At 38.0% G+C, this 23,890-nt stretch overlaps 1 protein-coding gene across 1 annotated transcript in view; it reads left to right on the top strand.

The window, feature by feature from the left end:
* Window positions 1-14,731: 14,731 nt before the first annotated feature.
* TMEM212 (transmembrane protein 212) overlaps window positions 14,732-23,890 on the top strand; it is a 31,640-nt gene continuing 22,481 nt past the window's right edge. The window contains 2 exon segments of the mRNA XM_066241844.1: window positions 14,732-14,840; window positions 14,843-14,889. Of these exon segments, the coding sequence (XP_066097941.1) occupies window positions 14,732-14,840; window positions 14,843-14,889 (156 nt within the window).

Below are 23,890 nucleotides of genomic sequence, written 5' to 3'. Positions count from 1 at the left end.
AACAACAATGGATGGTCATTATGAAAACCTAAATAAAGAAATAGCAAGTATAAAAAAGAATCAGTTGGAGATGACAAATACAATATAAGAAATAAAGACCACAATGGAAGGAATTAAAAACAGGATAGATAGAGCAGAGGATTGAATCAGCAAGTTAGAGGAAAACTGGAATAAAGGCATGAAAGCAGAGAAGAAAAGAGAAAAGAGACTCAAAAAGTCAGAGGAAACTCTTAAAGAGCTCTGTGACAACATGAAGAGAAATAACATCCGCATCATAGGGGTTCCTGAAGAAGAAGAAAAAGAACAAGGGATAGAGATTTTTTTCAATCATATCATAGCTGAAAACTTTCCTAAATTAATGCAAGAGAAACTCACACAAGTCCAAGAAGCACAGAGGACTCCATTAAAGAGAAACCCAAAGAAACCTACACCAAGACACATCATAATTAAAATACCAAAGCTAAGCAATAAAGAGAAAATATTAAAAGCTGCAAGAGATAAAAAAGTTATCACCTACAAAGGAGCCCCCATAAGGATGACATCCGACCTCTCAACAGAAACACTTGAGGCCAGAAAGGAATGGCAAGAAATATTCAAAGTATTGCAGAACAAGAACCTACAACCAAGACTACTTTATCCAGCAAGGCTATCGTTTAAAATCAAAGGAGAAATAAAAAGCTTCCCAGACAAAAAGCAACTCAAGGAATTCAATACAACCAAACCAATGCTGCAGGAAATGTAAAGGGGCCTGTTGTAAACAGATCAAAGTGGGAAAAGAATATAGCAAAAAAGGAATACAACTTTAAAGAAGAAAATGGCAATAAACAACTACATATCAGTAATAACCTTAAATGTAAATGGATTAAATGATCCAATCAAAAGACATAAGGTAGCTGCATGGATAAGAAAACAGGACCCATATATATGCTGTCTACAAAAGACATACCTTAGAACAAAAGACACACATAGATTGAAGGTGAAAGGATGGAAAAAAAACATTTCATGCAAACGGAAATGAAAAAAAAAAGCTGGGGTAGCAATACTTATATCAGACAAATTGGACTTTAAAACAAAGGATATAGTAAGAGATAAAGAAGGCGACTACTTAATGATAAAGGGTGTAATCCAATAGGAAGATATAACTATTATAAATATCTATGCACCTAATATAGGAGCACCCAAATATATAAAGCAGACTTTGATGGATTTAAAGGGAGAGATCAACAGCAATACTATAATAGTAGGGGATTTCAATACTTCACTAACATCACTAGATAGATCCTCAAGAAAGAAAATTAACAAAGAAACAGCAGACTTATTGGATACACTAGATCAACTCGATTTAATAGATATCTTCAGAACCTTTCACCCTAAAGCAGCAGAATATACATTCTTTTCAAGTGCTCATGGTACATTCTCTAGGATAGACCACATGTTAGGGCACAAAAGTGCTCTCAACAAATATAAGAAGACGGAAATCATATCAAGCAGTTTCTCCCATCACAACAGCATAAAACTAGAAATGAACCAAAACAGAAAAGGTCAAAAATTCTCAAAAACATGGAAACTAAATAGCAGGTTGTTAAATAATGAATGGATTAAGAATGATATCAAAGAAAAAGTAAAAAAATTCCTAGAAACGAATGACAATGAGCATACAACAACTCAAAATTTATGGGACACAGCGAAAGCAGTGCTGAGAGGGAAGTTCATAGCACTACAGGCACACTTTCAGAAGATAGAAAAAGCTCAAATAAACAACTTAACCCTGCATCTAAAAGAATTAGAAAAAGAACAGCAAGTAAAACCCAAATCTAGTAGAAGGAAAGAAATAATAAAGGTCAGAGCACAAATAAATGACATAGAGGCTAAAGAAACAATACAGAGGATCAATGAAACTAGGAGCTGGTTCTTTGAAAAGGTAAACAAGATTGATGAAGCAATACCCTTAAGATCAGGAACAAGGCAGGGATGGGTGCCCCCTTTCATCACTCTTATTTAACATGGTCCTGGAAGTCCTAGCCACAGCAATGAGACAAGAAGAATAAATAAAAGGCATTCAAGTTGGAAAAGAAGAAGTAAAACTATCATTATTTGCAAATGATATGATATTGTATATAGAAAACCCTAAAGTCTCTGTCAAAAAACTACTGGACCTGCTAAATGAATTCAGCAAAGTGGCAGGATATAAAATCAATACTCAGAAATCAGAGGCATTTTTATACACCAACAATGAACAGTCAGAAAGAGAAATTAAGGAAACAATCCCCTTCACAATTACAACCAAAAAAATAAAGTACCTAGGAGTAAACTTAACCAAGGAGACTAAAGACTTGTACTTGGAAAATTACAAAGCATTGATAAAAGAAATCAAGGAAGATACAAACAAGTGGAAGCATATACCATGCTCATGGTTAGGAAGAAAAAACATCATTAAAACGTCTATATTACCCAAAGCAATCTATAAATTCAATGCAATACCAATTAAAATACCAATGACATACTTCAAAGATATAGACCACATATTCCAAAAATTTATAGGGAACGAAAAGAGAACACGAATAGCCTCAGCAATCTTAAAAAAGAAGAATAAAGTGGGAGGTATCACACTTCCTGATATCAAGTTATACTACAAGGCCATTGTACTCAAAACAGCCTGGTACTGGCATAAGAACAAGCATATAGATCAATGGAACAGAACAGAGAACCCAGAAATGAACCCACAGTTCTATGGACAGCTGATATTTGACGAAGGAGGTAAGGAAATACAACGAAGTAAAGACAGCTTCTTTAACAAATGGTGTTGGGAAAATTGGACAGCTACTTGCAAAAAAATGAAACTCGATCACCAGCTTACACCATTCACAAAAATAAACTTAAAATGGATAAAAGACTTAAATGTAGGCCGTGAAACCATAAGCATCTTAGAAGAAAACATAAGCAGTAAGCTCTCAGACATCTCTAGGAGCAATATATTTGCTGATTTATCTCCACGGGGAAGTGAAATAAAAGACAGGATAAACAAATGGGACTATATCAAACTAAAAAGATTTTGCACATCTAAATACAACAAGAACAGAATAAAAAGACAAACTACACAATGGGAGAACATATTTGACAATACGTCTGATAAGGGGTTAATAACCAAAATTTACAAAGAACTTGTAAATCTCAGCACCAGGAAGACAAACAATCCAATAAAAAATGGACAAAAGAAATGAATAGACATTTCTCCAAAGACGACATACAGATGGCCAATAGGCATATGAAAAATGCTCAACATCACTAATCATTAGAGAAATGCAAATTAAAATCACAATGAGATATCACCTCACACCAGTCAGAATGGCACTCATCAACAAAACAACACAGAATAAGTGCTGGCGAGGATGTGGAGAAAAGGGAACCCTCCTGCACTGCTGGAGGGAATGCAGACTGGTGCAGCCACTGTGGAAAACAGTATGAAGATTCCTCAAAAAACTGAAAATCGAACTGCCTTTTGACTCAGCTATCCCACTTTTAGGAATATACCCCAAGAACACCATAGAACGGCTCCAAAAGGAGAAATGCACCCCCATGTTTGTGGCAGCATTGTTCACAATAGCGAAGATCTGCAACAGCCCAAGTGTCCGTCAGAGGACGAGTGGATTAAAAAGCTTTGGTACATATATACTATGGAATACTACTCAGCCATAAGAAATGATGACATCGGATCATTTACAATAACATGGATGGACCTTGATAACATTATATGGAGTGAAATAAGTAAATCAGAAAAAAAAACTAAGAACTATATGAATCCATACATAGAAGGGACATAAAAATGAGACTCAGAGACATGAACAAGAATGTGATGGCAACAGAGGTGGGTGATGGAGGGATGGGGAATGGGGTGAAGAAGGAGACAGGGGTTGGGGGAGGGCAGGGGCACAAAGAAAACCAGATAGAAGGTGACAGAAGACAATATAACTTTGGGGGAGGGGTATACAGCACAATCAAATGTCAAAATAATCTAGAGATGTTTTCTCTCAACATATGTACCCTGATTTATCAATGTCACTGCATTAAATTTAATAAATAAATTTTAAAAAAGATAAAAAACCCTGAATAGCCAAAGCAGTCCTAAAGAAAAGGAACAAAGCTGGGGGCATTACAATACCTGACTTCAAACTACATTATAGAACCACGACAATCAAAACAGCATGGTATTGGCAGAAAAATAGACACTCAGACCAATGGAACAGAATAAGAAGTCCAGAAATAAAACCACATATATATGATCAAATAATTTTTGATAAAGGGGCCAACAACACACAATGGAGAAAAGAAAGCCTCTTCAACAAATGGTGCTGGGAAAACCGGACAGGCACATGCAAAAGAATGAAACTTGACTACAGTTTGTCCTCTTGTACTATAATTAATTCAAAATGGATCAAAGACCTAAATATAAGACCTGAAACAATAAAGTACATAGAAGAAGACATAGGTACTAAACTCATGGACCTTGGTTTTAAAGAGCATTTTATGAATTTGACTCCAAAGGCAAGGGAAGTGAAGGCAAAGATAAATGAATGGGACTACATCAGACTAAGAAGTTTTTGCTCAGCAAGAGAAACTGATAACAAAATAAACAGACAGCCAACTAAATGGGAAATGATATTTTCAAACAACAGCTCAGATAAGGGCCTAATATCCAAAATATACAAAGAACTCATAAAACTCAACAACAAACAAACAAACAATCCAATAAAAACATGGGAAGAGGACATGAACAGACACTTCTCCCAGGAAGAAATACAAATGGCCAACAGATATATGAAAAGATGTTCATCTTCATTAGTTATTAGAGAAATGCAAATCAAAACTACAATGAGATACCACCTCAACCCTGTTAGATTAGCTAATATTAACAAGACAGGTAATAGCAAATGTTGGAGAGGCTGTGGAAAAAAAATGAACCCTCATTCACTGTTGGTGGGAATGTAAAGTAGTACAACCATTATGGAAGAAAGTATGGTGGTTCCTCAAAAAACTGGAAATAGAACTACCTTATGACCCAGCAATCCCTCTACTGGGTATATACCCCAAAAACTCAGAAACATTGATACGTAAAGACACATGCAGCCCCATGTTCATTGCAGCATTGTACACAGTGGCCAAGACATAGAAACAACCAAAAAGCCCGTCAGTAGATGACTGGATAAAGAAGATGTGGCACATATACACTATGGAATACTACTCAGCCATAAGAAATGATGACATCGGATCATTTACAGCAAAATGGTGGGATCTTGGTAACATTAAACAAAATGAAATAAGTAAATCAGAAAAAAACCAAGAACTGCATTATTCCATACATAGGTGGGACATAAAAACGAGACTAAGAAACATTGATAAGAGTGTGGTGGTTATGGGGGGGAGGAAAAAGGGAGGGGGAGGGGCACAAAGGAAACTAGATAGAAGGTGACAGAGGACAATCTGACTTTGGGTGATGGGTATGCAACATAATTGATTGACAAGATAACCCGGACATGTTTTCTTTGAACATATATACCCTGATTTATTGATGTCACCCTAGTAAAATTAATAAAAAATAATAATAACCACGTAAAAAAAAATCTAATGTTTATTAGATGATAGATAAAAGCAACATAATGACTGTGCCTCTGTCCCATGCTGAAATAATTACAAAGATGAAATTCTCAACACAAGAACAAAGAACTGAGTATCTTTGCTATGCGAGGCTCAGTGCTAAGTAAGCATTTTACATGTTTGTCTCATTTAATCTTCTCAGTCAACACCTGGTGAGATAAACGTTGATTTATTCCCATTTCCTATATGAAGAAACAGACCTGGATAGTTAAGTACATTGGCCTTGCCCAAGGAAACATACCTGGCAGAGAGTGGGCCAAAACGAGGATCCTAGCTCTGTCTGAGACCAAAACCATGTTTGAAACCACTGTATTTCCATCCATAAAATTATTTTTCATCATTTTATGTAAATAAAAAGGTACTGACATTGAATAGAAAAATAATTTTGATAGCTTCAGAATAAAGTCTGTGTTTTTAAGATATTATCTTGGAGAGACAGCCAAACATACCTCTAAGTCACAAACACGTATGTACCATCTTCTTAGATACAAGGAAGATTTCTGCAATTCCTTAAATGTACAGAAGCCTGACCTCTAAATCTTAAATTATGATTCAAGAATAAATGGAAGTCAGTCCTTTATTTAACTACTAAATCACTCATCAAAATTTATTTTACAACTGCATACATTTCTATCTTTGCAGTTTACTTGATAATTGAATTATCAATAAAATAATTAAGATGAAGCCAGTTTAGTGAAAACAGTGTAGGATTCCAGAATAAAGTGTATGCCTATTTAGGAATAAATTCATATAAAAATTTCTATTAAAAAATAATTATAGAGTGACGTCACGGAAATGGCGCCGTGAGCAGCGCGTCGGTCAGCTCTCCCCTAAATCACAACAAATTTATCACCTAGAAACAGAAAAATTTATCCTCGGAGCATTCCGGAGTTCCACACAAACTGATAGTGAAAGGACTGTTATCACTTGAATCTGAGAGACGAGGGTGTGGAGGAATCTACCACAGGGACGTTCTTTCAAACCGCAAGGAAGTGCGCCTGTGGTGAGTCAGCCCATATAGTTGGGAACGGCGAGCCGCCGCCGCGAGCCACCATGAGCAGCCCCGCGCGCGCCCGGTCCGGTTGAGCACCGCTGACGTTCCCAGCGGCCTGCACACTGCGAGTGGGGGTCGCCGGCCACCGGTGCCCGGAGCGCCCCATTCGCGCGCGTGCCTTGGGCATTCCACGCGCCCAGGGCGCCCTGCTGGCCCGCACACCCAGGGGGCTCCATTATCCTGCGCCTGGTGCAGTCCAGCTGCCAGTGGCAGGGCGAGTGGGAGAGGCTTGGGAGATTCTCTCCGTGGGCGGGGCACCTCACCCAGCCATTCAAGCTAACAATCAAGCGTTGGGGGAGGGGCACGCGCAGGCAGCCTAAAATACCTTCGGAAGCACAGCTGCGACCCAATCACTGAAATTAGCTTAACCCATGAAATCTGCGCACCCTCGGTTCTAATGGATAAGATCTCTCTCAGTTCAGCGATCCAAGACAAGAGGCGTGATATTTTTTAGTGCCTCTCACTAAAGGGGCGGGGGCAACTTCTGATTGATAGAGCCTCCATATTCAGGGATAAACGCTAACAAGAAGGATTTGGCAGATAATAAGGTCTATACTACACTAGTCGTAAGCAGAGACTAGTGCCTCTTCTTCCCTGCAAAAACAGGCTACAAAGTGTGGAAAGCCAGGGTTGAGAGGTCCAACTAAATGATAGGCGCTGAACAGTCACCTTGACAACAATTGACTCCCACCCCCGCCTGATTACACTGGAGGCCCTGACTCTCAGAGCCTTTCCCAAAGCCTTGCACTGAGTGGGGATAGAGTGGGGATTTCCCAGCTCTTTGAGCCTCTTACTCCCCAGGCAGAAGCAGTTGCAGCCTTATAGCTGGATCACCAGGCTGCTAATTCAGAAAGGGGGGACTAGGAGAGAGAATCCAGGAAAGCAAACTCTCTCATCGTTGGACCCTGCAAACGCCAACAAGCCTTTACTTCCAGCAAGACTAAAGCCAATTATATGACATTGCCATAGAATCCCATCAACTGCAAATCCCTACCTAAGAGTGACACAGGGGCAGAGCCTGGGGTACAGAGTCACCGACCAGGAAGAGGGAGAGAAAAGAAAAAGGAAGAAGTTAACCTCTCAAAATCAAGAAAAACCCACAGACTTTACAACTTGATCCACTAATTTTTTGTTGTTGTTGTTGTTGTTGTTTGTTTCTTCTATCTTTTTGCCTTTATTTCCTCCACCTCGGTCCTTCTATTCTCTGCCCATCTTATGCTTCCCCTTTCTTGAACTGCACTACCCATGAGTGTTGCATTTTATTTTTCTTCTTCATCCTCACCCTCCTTTAAGGTTATACTCCAAAACACTTAACTCTCACTCTCTCCTCTTTTGTTTTTTTTTTTGTCTTGCTTTATTTTGTTTTTTTCTCTTCCTATTTTATTTCTTCCTTCATTTTTCTCTTTTTCTTATTTTTTCCTTTCTATTCGTTTTTTCTTTTCTCATTTTACTTTCCTCCCATATAATCCTCAATCACGAACAAATTAGTTAATTTGGGACTCAAGGCTTTTTTTTTGGCTTTATTTCTCTTTTTTGCTTTTGTTTTTATTTTTTTTTCTTGTTTGTTTATTTTTGTGGCATTTTGGGTCCTCCCAACCCAAGGTCTCCATTGCATTTAGTCTTCGCTCCACTTAATACAATAGATTTTTACTTATTATTTTTATTTTTTCTTCTTTATTATTCTTTTTTGGTCCTTTTTTCTGGTTCCCTCTTATCCCTCTCATTATATCTCTTAGTTGACCATCACTTACAAGCAAATCATCTTATGCTTGTCTAAGATTTTCTTCCTTTTTTTTTTTTTTTTTTTGCATTTAGTAGGTCCCTACTCCCTTTTTTTTTGCCCCTTGAACTCTTCACCCCAAATCAGGCCCTCCATTATAGGCACGATATTTCCCTGAGGAGGGAAGAGGAGGGAAAGAGAAGAGAGAAAAAAAGGGGGAAATAATAAATTATTACTGTTTTTTTTTGTGGGGTGTTTTACCTTTTTTTTTTTTTTTTTTTTTTTACTTTTTACTCTTTATTAATTCTAATTAGTGCTATCAATAAGACCACCCTCAGATGCCGATAAGAAAGAGGAAATCGAATATTATGGATACAAAAGAAAGAGAGGTAACACAAATAGATGTGGAAAAATCTATGGAGAAAAGACAACATATTGGAAGCCTTGGAGCTAAATGACAGAGAATTTAAACTAGAAATCTTAAAAATACTCAGAGATATACAAGAAAACACAGAAAGGCAATTTAGGGAGATCAGAAAACAACTCAATGAACACAAAGAATATATTACCAAGGAAATTGAAACTATAAAAACAAATCAAACAGAAATGAAAAACTCAATTCACGAGCTGAAAAACGAGGTAACAAGCTTAGCTAACAGAACAGCCCAGATTGAAGATAGGATTAGTGAAATAGAAGACAAACAACTTGAGGCACAACAGAGAGAAGAAGAAAGAGACTCAAAAATAATAAAAAACGAGAAAGCCCTACAGGAATTGTCTGACTCCATCAGAAAGAATAACATAAGAATAATAGGTATATCCGAGGGAGAAGAGAAAGAAAATGGAATGGAGAATATACTCAAACAAATAATAGACGAGAACTTCCCAAGCCTGTGGAAGGAACTAAAGCCTCAAATTCAAGAAGCAAACAGAACACCAAGTTTTTTTAACCCCAACAAACTCACTCCAAGGCACATCATAATAAAGATGACACAAACCAATGACAAAGAAAAAATTCTCAAAGCAGCCAGGGAAAAGAAGAGTACAACATATAAAGGAAGGCCTATTAGATTATCATCAGATTTCTCAGCAGAAACTCTACAAGCTAGAAGAGAGTGGACCCCAATATTTAAAGCCCTGAAAGAGAGGAACTTTCAGCCAAGAATACTATACCCATCAAAGCTATCCTTCAAGTATGAAGGAGATATAAAAACATTCACAAATACAGAAAAGATGAGAGAATTTATCAACAGAAAGCCCCCACTCCAGGAAATACTAAAGGGGGGTTTTCCAACCAGATTCAAAGAACAAAAGAAAACAACACCACAAGTAACAGCTCCACCAAGAACACAATAAAACCAAACTTAAACTGTGACAACAAAGGAAAAAAAAGGGGGGAGAGGATGGAGATTAACAGTAGCAAAGGATGAGGAAGTGCAGAAATACTTATAAGATAGGGTACTACAATGAATATGGTAGGTACCCTTTTCATTACTTAATGGTAACCACCCTTAAAAAAACCACCACAAAAACACTTGACTTAAAAAAGGTAGCAACAGAGGAAAGAAGTATGGAACACAAACAAACAAAAACAAATGATAGAAAAACAAAAGAGAAGAATCAAACTAGATACAAAAACTAACAGAAAGCAATTTATAAAATGGCAGTAGGGAACCCACAAGTGTCAATAATTACACTAAATGTAAATGGATTAAACTTACCAATAAAAAGACACAGAGTAGCAGAATGGATTAAAAAAGAAAATCCAACTATATGCTGCCTACAAGAAACACATCTAAGCAACAAGGATAAAAAACAAATTCAAAGTGAAAGGCTGGAAAACAATACTCCAAGCAAACAACACCCAAAAAAAAAGCAGGCGTAGCAATACTCATATCTAATAATGCTGACTACAAGACAGAAAAAAGTACTCAGAGACAAAAAATGGTCATTTCATAATGATTAAGGGGAAGTTGAATCAAGAAGACATAACAATCCTTAATATATATGCACCAAACCAAGGAGCACCAAAATATATAAGACAGCTACTTATTGACCTTAAAACAAAAACTAACAAAAATACAATCATACTTGGAGACCTCAATACACCGCTGACGGCTCTAGATCGGTCATCCAAACAGAGAATCAATAAAGATATAGTGGCCTTAAACAAAATACTAGAACACCTGGATATGATAGACATCTACAGGACACTTCATCCCAAAGCGACAGAGTATACATTTTTCTCTAGTGTACATGGAACATTCCTCAAGATTGACCATATGTTGGGCCACAAAGACAATATCAGCAAATTTAGAAAAATTGAAATTGTACCAAGCATATTTTCTGATCATAAAGCCTTGAAATTAGAATTCAACTGCAAAAAAGAGGGGGAAAAACCCACAAAAATGTGGAAACTAAACAACATACTTCTAAAAAATGAATGGGTCAAAGAAGAAATAAGCGCAGAAATCAAAAGATATATACAGACAAATGAAAATGACAATACGACATATCAGAATCTCTGGGATGCAGCAAAAGCAGTAATAAGAGGAAAGTTCATATCACTTCAGGCCTATATGAACAAACAAGAGAGAGCCGAAGTAAACCACTTAACTTCACACCTTAAGGAACTAGAAAAAGAAGAACAAAGACAACCCAAAACCAGCCGAAGAAAGGAGATAATAAAAATCAGAGCAGAAATAAATGAAATAGAGAACAGAAAAACTATAGAAAAAATCAATAAAACAAGAAGCTGGTTCTTTGAAAAGATCAACAAAATTGACAAACCCTTGGCAAGACTCACCAAGGAAAAAAGACACAGGACTCATATAAATAAAATCCAAAATGAAAGAGGAGAGATCACCACAGACATCATAGATATAGAAAGAATTATTGTAGAATACTATGAAAAATTATATGCCACCAAATACAACAATCTAGAAGAAATGGATAAATTCCTAGAACAATACAACCTTCCTAGACTGAGTCATGAAGAAGCAGAAAGCCTAAACAGACCAATCAGCAGGGAGGAAATAGAAAAAACTATTAAAAATCTCCCCAAAAATAAAAGTCCAGGCCCAGACGGTTATACTAGTGAATTCTATCAAACATTCAAAGAAGACTTGGTTCCTATTCTACTCAAAGTCTTCCAAAAAATTGAAGAAGAAGCAATACTTCCAAATACATTTTATGAGGCCAACATAACCCTCATACCAAAACCTGGCAAGGATGGCACAAAGAAAGAAAACTACAGACCAATATCTCTAATGAATACAGATGCTAAAATACTAAACAAAATACTGGCAAAACCGAATACAACAACATATTAAAAAAATAATACATCATGATCAAGTGGGATTCATCCCAGAATCTCAAGGATGGTTCAACATACGCAAAACGGTTAACGTAATACACCATATCAACAAAACAAAGAACAAAAACCACATGATCTTATCAATAGATGCAGAAAAGGCTTTTGATAAAATACAACACAATTTTATGTTTAAGACTCTCAACAAAATGGGTATAGAAGGAAAATATCTCAACATGATAAAGGCCATATATGATAAACCATCAGCCAACATCCTATTAAACGGCATAAAAACTGAGGACTTTCTACCTTAAATCAGGAACAAGACAGGGTTGTCCACTCTCTCCACTCTTATTCAACGTGGTGCTAGAAGTTCTGGCCAGAGCAATCAGACAAGACAAAGAAATAAAAGGCATCCATATCGGAAAAGAAGAAGTAAAGCTATCACTTTTTGCTGATGATATGATCCTATACATCGAAAACCCGAAGGACTCCACAAAAAGATTATTAGAAACAATAAACCAATACAGTAAGGTCGCAGGATACAAAATTAACATACAAAAGTCCATAGCCTTTCTATATGCCAACAATGAAATATTAGAAAACGAACTCAAAAAAATAATCCCCTTCACGATTGCAACAAAAAAAAATAAAATACCTAGGAATAAACATAACAAAGAACGTAAAGGACCTATATAATGAAAATTACAAAGCATTGTTAAGGGAAATCGAAAAAGATACAATGAGATGGAAAAATATTCCTTGTTCTTGGATAGGAAGAATAAATATAATCAAAATGGCCATATTACCCAAAGCAATATACAAATTTAATGCAATTCCCATCAAAATTTCTATGACATTTTTTAAAGAAATGGAACAAAAAATCATCAGATTTATATGGAACTATAAAAAACCCCGAATAGCCAAAACAATCCTAAGGAAAAAGAATGAAGCTGGGGGCATTACAATACCTGACTTTAAACTATATTATAGGGCCACGATAATCAAAACAGCATGGTATTGGCAAAAAAATAGACACTCAGACCAATGGAACAGAATAGAAAGCCCAGAAATAAAACCACATATATATGGTCAAATAATCTTTGATAAAGGGGCCAACAACACACAATGGAGAAAAGAAAGCCTCTTCAACAAATGGTGTTGGGAAAACTGGAAAGCCACATGCAAAAGAATGAAACTCGACTACAGCCTGTCTCCGTGTACTAAAATTAATTCAAAATGGATCAAAGACCTAAATATAAGACCTGAAACAATAAAGTACATAGAAGAAGACATAGGTACTAAAATCATGGACCTGGGTTTTAAAGAACATTTTATGAACTTGACTCCAATGGCAAGAGAAGTGAAGGCAAAGATAAATGAATGGGACTACATCAGAATTAAAAGTTTTTGCTCAGCAAGAGAAACTGATATCAAAATAAACAGACAGCCAACTATATGGGAACTGATATTTTCAAACGACAGCTCAGATAAGGGCCTAATATCCAAAATTTACAAAGAACTCATAAAACTCTACAACAAACAAACAAACAATCCAATAAAAAAATGGGAAGAGGACATGAACAGACACTTCTCCCAGGAAGAGATACAAATGGCCAACAGATATATGAAAAGATGCTCAGCTTCATTAGTTATTAGAGAAATGCAAATCAAAACTACAATGAGATACCACCTCACTCCTGTTAGATTAGCTATTATCAACAAGACGGGTAATAGCAAATGTTGGAGAGGCTGTGGAGAAAAAGGAACCCTCATTCACTGTTGGTGGGACTGTAAAGTAGTACAACCATTATGGAGGAAAGTATGGTGGTTCCTCAAAAAACTGCAAATAGAACTACCTTATGACCCAGCAATCCCTCTACTGGGTATATACCCCAAAACCTCAGAAACATTGATACGTGAAGACACATGTAGCCCCATGTTCATTGCAGCACTGTTCATAGTGGCCAAGACATGGAAACAACCAAAAAGCCCTTCAATAGAAGACTGGATAAAGAAGATGTGGCACATATACACTATGGAATACTACTCAGCCATAAGAAATGATGACATCAGATCATTTACAGCAAAATGGTGGGATCTTGATAACATTATAAAGAGTGAAATAAGTAAATCAGAAAAAACAAGAACTACATGATTCCATACATTGGTGGAACATAAAAATGAGACTAAGAGACATGGACAAGAGTGTGGTGGTTACCAAGGGAGGACATGGGAGGGAGGGAGGGAGAGAGTTAGGGGGAGGGGGAGGGGCACAGAGAACTAGATAGAGGGTGACGGAGGACAATCTGACTTTGGGCGAGGGGTTTGCAACATAATTTGATGACAAAATAACCTAGACATGTTTTCTTTGAATATATGTACCCTGATTTATTAATGTCATCCCATTACCATTAATAAAAATTTATTAAAAAAAATAATTATAATAGAATTGAAGTTTGAGGGAGAGAGAGGTCTTATTTTTGCTTTAAATCATTTACATTACAGGGAATGAAAAGTGATCAAAGTGCTTTTTTGTTAGTTTGTTTGTTCGGTGGGAAATTGTGCTGGGAATGTGGATCTATTGTGCACAGAGGATGTTGGCTTTATGCTGGAACCACCAGGCAGGTTGAGCTGAGAAACAGTTAGCTCAGTCAGCAAGATTTTGAATATGATTAAGCCAGGAAGTGGTCACTCCCCAGGACAGGGCAGAAAGAAGGAAATGAAGGCATTAACCCCAAACGAGGAATGATCTCTCCCTCTCTCTCTAAAGTAAACTATTAGGAGAATTTATTGTGTCTTTCAAGGATTATTTCATTACATTTTATCATCATAGGTCTAATAAATCAGAGTCTTGTTTCCAAGTAGATCAACAGTCCGCGTATGTCGTGGCTACCGTCTCTAAGAAACTTCTGTTTGTTGAGGGCTGACATACCCTCATGTTTTAGTAACAGAACATCATTGAGACCAAGGACCCAAGTCACAGCGTAAAATGTAGGGCCTGTAGCAGGTTGCTGGCCGAGTTCTCATTACTTTGGGGGCTCTCAGTGTTTTCTCTGTAGTCACTGCTTTCTTCCCTCTCTTTTCTTACAAGCTTTGGTTCACGGATGGAGCGTCTGGATTGCTTGTCCCATTTGGAATGGAGCTTTAGTAAGAAAACATTTTATTACATATATTGAGAGAATATAGGAAGGAGGCAGGGAAAGAGGAAACAGAACACATGTCCTTTTTAAGTTTTCCAACAATATGAAAAAGTCAAAATTCTACAGAAAATCAGGACTTAGCCTAGTACATTAATTTCTATTAGCTGCATTTTAAATATAGAATTTTTCTTAAAATCATTTTATCATGTGTTATGTATACTATAACATAAATACTGTTCAAGAAATTCTTAAAAACTTATTTTGTTTTAGCCTGACCAGGTGGTGGCACAGTGGATAGAGCATTAGACTGGGATGTGGAGGACCCAGGTTTGAGACCCCAAGGTCGCCAGCTTGAGCACGGGCTCATCTGGTTTGAGCAAGGCTCACCAGCTTAAGCCCAAAGTCACTGGCTCGAGCAAGGGGTCACTCAGTCTGCTGTAGCCCACGGTCAAGACACATATGAGAAAGCAATCAATGAACAACTAAGGTGCCGCAACAAAGAACTAATGCTCTCATCTCTCACCCTTCCTGTCTGTCTGTCCCTAACTGTCCCTTTCTCTGATTCTCTCTGTATCTGTCACACAAAAAAAGTTATTTTGTTTTAATCCCCTCACCTTGATATTCTGAGAAATTTAAATCTTTTTTTGAAACTGGAATTTAAATATATATATATTATATATATAATTTCATTTTAAATACATATATTTGATTATAAGATATCTATTATAATATATCATATTATATATTATATGTTATATGTTATATATTATATATCAGGAGGTGGTGGGAGGTAGAAGAGGATAAAGAAGGATAAATGGTGATAGAAGGAGACTTGACTTGAGGTGGTGAACACAGTACAATATACAGATGATATAGAATTGTACACCTGGAACCTATATAATTTTATTAGCCAATGTCATCCCAATAAATTCAATAAAAAATATCAACCATGAGAAAGAATTTTAAAATGGAAAACAGAGTCAAATAACTTTCAGACTTAATGCTTTCATTGGAAATGCTGATATTTGTCTGCATGACCCAGATTCACAAGCCCAAAATCTTACTTCTCCCTCCTTCTCTGTACACAACTGTTTGACCTGAAAATAATTCAGGAAGTTGAGTGATGGATTTCACACCTTCCAGTTCCCTAGGAAGGTATGCATGTGCCAAGTATAAGTTAGCACCGAGTAGGTGCTCAGAGTCTGCTCAATGACTGATTGCACATATGACAGGTCAGACTGGGAGGTTGGCTCTGTGGGTCACAGAAGTGAGCTCATCTAGCCCTGGCTCCAAGGTAGTAAGACTGAGGAATTACAGAGGCACACAGGCCTCTTTTACTCATTATTTCACGAGTTACCTGACATTCATCACTGAAGAATTCAACTGTGGAGCTTTTGATCTTAAGAAGTTTCCTATTAAAATGTAGTCACTCTTGGGAGGGGAAACATTTTAAGTCTTTTAAAAGATCAGACTTTAACTGAGATGTTACCTAAAAGTGAGGCTTTGACGTTCTTGGTATGTGGTCAGGCGCAGAATCTCCACTTAGCCAGTTCCCCATTGCTTTTGCCTATAAAATGTGGGTATTTACAGGTAAGAAAGCCTATGAGAAACTGTCTAACTCTAAGACACTCAGAATGAATACAATTTGAACATAGATTGTATGATAAAGAGCTTTGCCAATACTAAAGCCCTATACAAGTGCTAGTTGTCACCACACCTTTCACCGGTGCTATCTCTCTGTCCAAACCCTTTGTTGCTAATCCCTTGCCACCTGATGCACCCATCCCATCCCCTGATGACCTGCTGAATTCCCCATCCTGTCACCTCCCGGACTTCATCACCTACCACTCTCCATTAGCTCATTTCTTCCCCATCACATTGGTTGACTTCTTATTCTTTTCAAAGATGCCAAGATGTGTTTCTGCCTCAGGGCCTTTGTACTGCCTGTTCTCTGCCTGAAGCCTCTTGCCATATGTGGCTGGTTCCCAAACCTCTTTTAATTCTTTGAACAAATGCCACTTTCTCAATGATGACTTCCCTCATTACCCTATTTAAAATTGTAAACCTCCCTTACAATTGGCATTTCCTGTTCTATTATTTCCCCAAAGCCCTATCACCATCTAATATACTATATAATTTACTTATTTATTGTTTGTTTGCTCTCCTCCAATGTATATTGTACAAGGTCAGGGATTTTTTAAAATTTTTGTTTACTGCTGTATTTCCAGCACTTGGAAAAGAATGAGTCATATACTAGATGTTCAGTAAATATTGTCCGATTAACATTATTGAATAAGTGAACAAATCCCATGCAATCCATGCTAGTGGTACAGAATTATTTATACGGTTGAACTCTGATTAGGTTGCAAAAACTAAAGATCAAGCTGGTATTTATACTGAAGCAGGAAAAAATCCTCATAAAAAGGAAAGTATTAAGAGTGCTCACTCTTTTAATAATGTTTAAATTTGAAACACAATTTCTCTTTCCTAGTGTGAGTTTCCTACTGAACCACACAGCTCTGTCTGATCAGGGTCAGCCTCAAAGGTCTCGGACTCATTTCACAACCTTCCTTGCCAGTCACTTCTCAACTTGCCTGCAAAGTGTATCTTCCTCTGGTAAAAAGATAATTTATACACTTCAATCGTATTGACATTTCCCTTTGCAAATAACTCCATATCTCTTTGGAGACTTGAAAGAGATTTTTACAAGTGGCACAGCTCTTTGAATTTGTTCGGTGCCTTTTATTCAAGGCTTCCTAAATTCTTCACAAATTTTAGTCCTCAGACTCCCCTAGTACTAGTCTGCCAGCCACGTGATAACCAGTTTTCCTAGAATTTCTGAACTAATTATTTAAAGGCATGATCTGCTAGAAAGCATGCAGCAAGGAGACCATAGCAGCTTAACTACTGAGTTCTACTTTAATCCCAGAAAACCTGGCTTTTAAATCAAGCCTGATGAAGAAACCAAAGTACAGTGAGTTTCACAAGATCTGAAACTTGAGGGTCCAGTGACTTGACTAATGGTGAGCAAAAGTGCTTCACTCAGAACCCTGCATTGAGACGGGAAGTTGGGAGGAAGGTAGGGCTGGATCTCCACATGCCTTTCCGGATCCCTCCTCTGCTACAGAAGGGACTCAGTTTCACCATGGCTCAAGTCTCTTACGCTACAATGGCCCTGTGATTTCTAGCCACCTGATGGTCAATTCTCCAAGTAGATATTCTAATTTTTTTTTAAGTTTAGTGTAAGGCCAGTAGTCACCTGGCCTTTGCAGGTTTGCATTTGATTTGAACAGATGGTAATGAAACAACAGAGCCAAGAACTGGTGGGCCATTAGCTTTAATCCTAGCTTGCACCCGGCAAGCAAGAAATACACACAGTGGGAAAACACTTCCCTTTCCATTCAGGGCTCCCAAAGCCACTGACTCATCCGAGTATTCCTAGAATCAAAGGTTTCTACCTCATCAGGCTTATTCACCTCTGTTCCCATCTTCTTCTCTCTGCACAAACTCTGCACAAACTGGCTTCTCCTTCAGCACTCTGCCATCTTGGCTGCCTCTCCTCTGCAATGCTGATGGCAGGAACTGAGAGAGAGAAAGAGAGAGAGAGAGAGAGAGAGAGAGAGAGAGAACTAGCCCCCGGTCTGCCTTATTTTATAGTGTAGACATTAAAGCCTTTAAACCAATATACAAATAAGGATGTCTCTGATACAAAGTCACTTATCTGAGGCATAAATGGGATTCCTCATAAGAGTGCACCACCCCACATCATGCAACAGTCAAGGGTGTGGGGAAAAGCTTAGTTTTGAGAAGATCTTAGTATTAGAAGGATGTTGAAAAGACCTTAGCATTAAAAGGGAGGGAAAGGCTTAGTCTTAAAACTAAGCCTATAAGGACTTTGCCAGCTTACAGCCTGTCCCCCACACCCAATGCAAACTATAAGCAAGTAAACATATACATCATATTTACAAATTTATTTGACCAACGTTCAGCTTATCCAAAAAAAGAAATTAATTGTCTTACCACCACAAGCAACTATTTCTTCTTCTGACTTCCTTGTCTTTGAACCTAGTTTTAAACCTTGGAGCAATGTTTGACTCAATCCTTTCCTCTAAATTAGTGCTTCTAGAACTGTAATGTGTATGTGAGTCACCTGGGGATCTCGTGAACATGTAGACTCTGATTCAGTAAATCTGTGGGAAGGCCTGAGACTCTGCATGTCTGACAAGTTCGCAAGGACTCATCCTGCTGTCCCAGGACTGTGCTCTGGGTTACACTGCCTGAAACCTCCCACCCTCTGTCCCGCTCCTGCCCCGTCGTATCCAGTTGTCACCAAAGTGCACTAATGAAGTTCATTCTGTCTGCACACTCGGGCCAAAAAGTGCACACAAGCTGGGGGTTTGCAGTAAAGAAAGGAATTCATTTATTAAGATTGACCAACCTGGAGATGGGCAAGCTCATGTCCTGAGAAAGCCAACTCCCTCATGACACCATAGACTACAGATTATATAGGGGTAAGTCACAGGACACTATGGGTTAAAGATCCAGGTCTGTTAGGATTTGATTGGTCAGGGATGAGATAAGGGTAATAAATCATTCTGTCAGGTCTTGAGGACAATTCGAGGTCAGCTCTGGGATCCAGAACTAGTTTTAAGGAGAGATAGCCAAGGGAGTCATGCTGCCTTATTGGCTCAGGAGCTAAAACACAATTTAGATAAAGATGTTATCCTTTTTAGCCTGCCAGGGACTTAAACCTTGTGACTGTTAGTCAGAACCCAGCTATTATTTTTTGCTACCTCAGGGGTCAGTTGTCATCAAGGTGAGAGACTATGGTCTTGTCACATGAGAGAGAAAAGGAGGCAAAAAATGATTGCTTTAAAACTACAGTTTAACTTTAAAATTACAGTTTAAATCGAATCAGAACTGCGAGGACCCTCAGTTTCACAATCAGTTTCCAAGTAACGTTTGTTTTGTTATGAGGCGTATTCGTATGCCTCACTGCTCACTCCTCTTGTTCTCACTGTGCAGCCACCCCCAACGCTGTGCCACTTCCCATCCCTCCCAGGTTGTATGCCTACACAATTTTGGTAGCCCAACTGCGACACTCTCACCGTTGGTGAGTTATAAAATCAATTCATCGTGTAGCTAACAGCATTTATATAACATGAATCAAATAGAATAGAACAGAGAATATTAGAGTGTACCACACAAAATAAGGATATTATTATTTTTGCTAGATATAAAAATATTTATAATTTGGCCATGATCCAAAATATAAGGTCTCCCGGAAAGTTCTGTCTGTTTCTATCACAAGTTTCGACACGTAAGGACATGTTTATTTGGTGCATGTGTGCCTCTCTATTTTTATCACTTAATGTATACATACTGACGTAGCAAATTAACTAAAACAAAGTTGATTCACGTTAGTCTTATGTGTGAAGCGATAGTGTACCCATGGCTACTGATAAAGTTCATTTACGCCACTGTAATTTTTACGAATTTCAATAAAGAAGAAATGCTACAGAAGCATGTCTGTCGCATCCACCATATTCCCCGGATTTAGCACCCTCCGACTATCACTTGTTTTTGTCCTTACAAAATTTTTTGAAGGGCAAAAAATTCAAAAATGAAGAAGATATCAAACAAGCACTGGTTCAATTTTTCGCATCAAAAGATAAAACATTTTTCAAAAATGGGATATATAAATTGCCCTCATTGCCCTCACGCTGGCAAGAAATCATTAATAATAATGGCAATTATATTATTTAATAAAGTTTATTGACGGTAAGAAAAATTTGTATTTTGTTTTATTCCAAAAACGGACAGAACTTTCTGGTAGACCTTAAATATTTCTTACTGTGAGTAGAGATTTAAAAAAATGTGAAGACCAAGGCCCTACGGTGACCTCCCATGCTCACTCCATTTCAACCCAGTATGCTTGCAGTAGTGTTGGGCAAGCCAGTGTGTTACAAGAGCATTAGGTTTGCTTGCTTATACTCTCCTGGTTGGTGCTTGAGCACGGGGCAGCACCATGTGTGTGTAGTCTGTGTAAGACTGCGGGTGCTTGCCTTCAGGGTGGCAGATTGCAAATTGTGGATTGCCTGCCACCATTGGGAGGGGTCATTGCTTGCTATTGTTTGCTGGAGAAAGGGTATTTTCCCCCAGCCAGTTTTGCCTGGGAGTCCTGAGAGAGAGAAGCGGTTTTTCCTGCCTGCTTCATCCACCATTGTGAGACTAATAAGGAAATGGCCCACCATCCTCAGGCTCCACAGTTCCTTTACTGTCTGCTCGAATCCAGTGGGAACCTGCATGGCCACGGCCACCGCCATTACAAATAGAAAGCTCAACTTTCTGAACCTCTGCTGTGTCAGAAACCTTTCGTGTTGCTTCATTGTCTGAAATTTATGTATGTCAGCCTGAATTGCGAGGCTCCTCAACCTGGTTTTCCATGGCTTTCAAGCCTGATTTCCCGCTCTGCCCTGCTGAGGAGCGACCCTGCACAGGGCTGGGCCCCTGCATGACTGCTCCCCCAGGGTGACTGCCACTTGCCTACCTGTGCGCCTGCTGCTGTGCTGCCTGCATGCACTTCCTTTTGATTCCCACTGAAATCACAGCTCTCTTTCAAATCTACTTCAAGTTGTAGGGGCTAAAAATAATATTTTTTTTCCTCCCACTAAGTTCTTCTAGCTGAGCTAATAATCAAATTAAGAGAGGCAGAGAAAATCAAATTTGAATACATGTGCACAGGAAACTGACATAGGCAAGAAAATTCCAGAAACAGTGAGGCAACATTGGGTACATATGACATTTTGGACAAAAGAGAAGGGCAGGAAAGGTGGGGAAGATTTCGGAAAAGGACCTTAGATTTCTGAACTGAGAACTGGTGATGTACAGGTGATTGAGGAAGAGTTGAGCACACAGGACAGACATATTCTTGCTAGGCAACCCAGAAACAATGGGACACTCTGGGCTTTCTAGTAACAGGCCCCTGCCTAAAGCCTTCCTATTTACTACACTTAATTTAAACTAAGCTAAAGGGAACATCCTATGATTTCCTTCCTGAAGCTGGTTTTTCTATTTGACTCTCTTGGCAGAAAGAAGGGGAATGAGCAAAGTTTCTTCTCGAGTCTTGTATTTCATTTTTTTCTTTTCTTTTTTTTAATTAAATTTAATTCAGTGACATTGATAAATCAGGGTACATATGTTGAGAGAATACATCTTCAGATTATTTTGACATTTGATTGTGCTGTGTACCCCTCCTTCAAACTTAAATTGTCTTCTGTCACCTCCTATCTGGTTTTCTTTGTGCCCCTCCCCTCCCCCACCACCTCTGTCCTTCCTCGCCCCATCCCCCCTACCCCCGCCCCCATTGACATCACATTCTTGTCCATGTCTCTGAGTCTCATTTTTATGTCCCATCTATGTATGAATTCATATAGCTCTTAGTTTTTTCTGATTTACTTATTTCACTCCGTATAATGTTATCAAGGTCCATCCATGTTGTTGTAAATGATCCGATGTCATCATTTCTTATGGCTGAGTAGTATTCCATAGTATATATGTACCAAAGCTTTTTAATCCACTCGTCCTCTGACGGACACTTGGGCTGTTTCCAGATCTTCGCTATTGTGAACAATGCTGCCACAAACATGGGGGTGCATTTCTCCTTTAGGAGCCGTTCTACGGTGTTCTTGGGGTATATTCCTAACAGTGGGATAGCTGGGTGAAAAAGCAGTTCGATTTTCAGTTTTTTGAGGAATCTCCATACTGTTTTCCACAGTGGCTGCACCAGTCTGCATTCCCACCAGCAGTGCAGGAGGGTTCCCTTTTCTCTACATCCTCGCCAGCATTTATTCTGTGTTGTTTTGTTGATGAGCGCCATTCTGACTGGTGTGAGGTGATATCTCATTGTGGTTTTAATTTGCATTTCTCTAATGATTAGTGATGTTGAGCATTTTTCATATGCCTATTGGCCATCTGTATGTCCTCTTTGGAGAAGTGTCTATTCATTTCTTTTGCCCATTTTTTGATTGGGTTGTTTGTCTTTCTGGTGTTGAGTTTTACAAGTTCTTCATAAATTTTGGTTATTAACCCCTTATCAGACATATTGTCAAATATGTTCTCCCATTGTGTACTTTGTCTTTTTATTCTGTTCTTATTGTCTTTAGCTGTACAAAAGCTTTTTAGTTTGATAATAGTCCCATTTGTTTATCCTGTCTTTTATTTCACTTCCCCGTGAAGATAAATCAGTAAATTTATTGCTCTGAGAGATATCAAAGAGCTTACTGCCTCTGTTTTCTTCTAAGATGCTATGGTTTCATGGCCTACATTTAAGTCTTTTTATCCATTTTTAGATTATTTTTGTGAGCAGTATAAGCTGGTGATCTAGTTTCTTTTTTTACAGGTAGCTGTCCAATTTTCCCAACATCATTTGTTAAAGAGGCTGTCTTTACTCCATTGTATTTCCTTACCTACTTTGTCAAATATCAGTTGTCCATAGAGTTGTGGGTTTATTTCTGGGTTCTCTGTTCTGTTCCATTGATCTATATGCCTGTTCTTATGCCAGTACCAGGCTGTTTTGAGTACAATGGCCTTGTAGTATAACTTGATATCAGGAAGTGTGATACCTACCACTTTGTTCTTCTTTTTTAAGATTGCTGAGGCTATTCGTGTTCTCTTTTGGTTCCAAATAAATTTTTGGAATATGTGATCTATATCTTTGAAGTATGTCATTGGTATTTTAATTGGTATTGCATTAAATTTATAGATTTCTTTGGGTATATAGACATTTTAATGATGTTTATTCTTCCTAACCATGAGCACGGTATATGCTTCCACTTGTTTGTATCTTCCTTGATTTCTTTTATCAATGCTTTGTAATTTTCCAAGTACAAGTCTTTAGTCTCCTTGGTTAAGTTTACTCCTAGGTACTTTATTTTTTTGGTTGTAATAGTGAAGGGGATTGTTTCCTTAATTTCTCCTTCTGACTGTTCATTGTTGGCGTATAAAAA

The sequence above is a fragment of the Saccopteryx bilineata genome, chromosome 8 (assembly GCF_036850765.1).
Source record: "Saccopteryx bilineata isolate mSacBil1 chromosome 8, mSacBil1_pri_phased_curated, whole genome shotgun sequence".
NCBI lineage: Eukaryota > Metazoa > Chordata > Mammalia > Chiroptera > Emballonuridae > Saccopteryx > Saccopteryx bilineata.
This window is presented reverse-complemented; position numbering and strand designations above follow the sequence as displayed.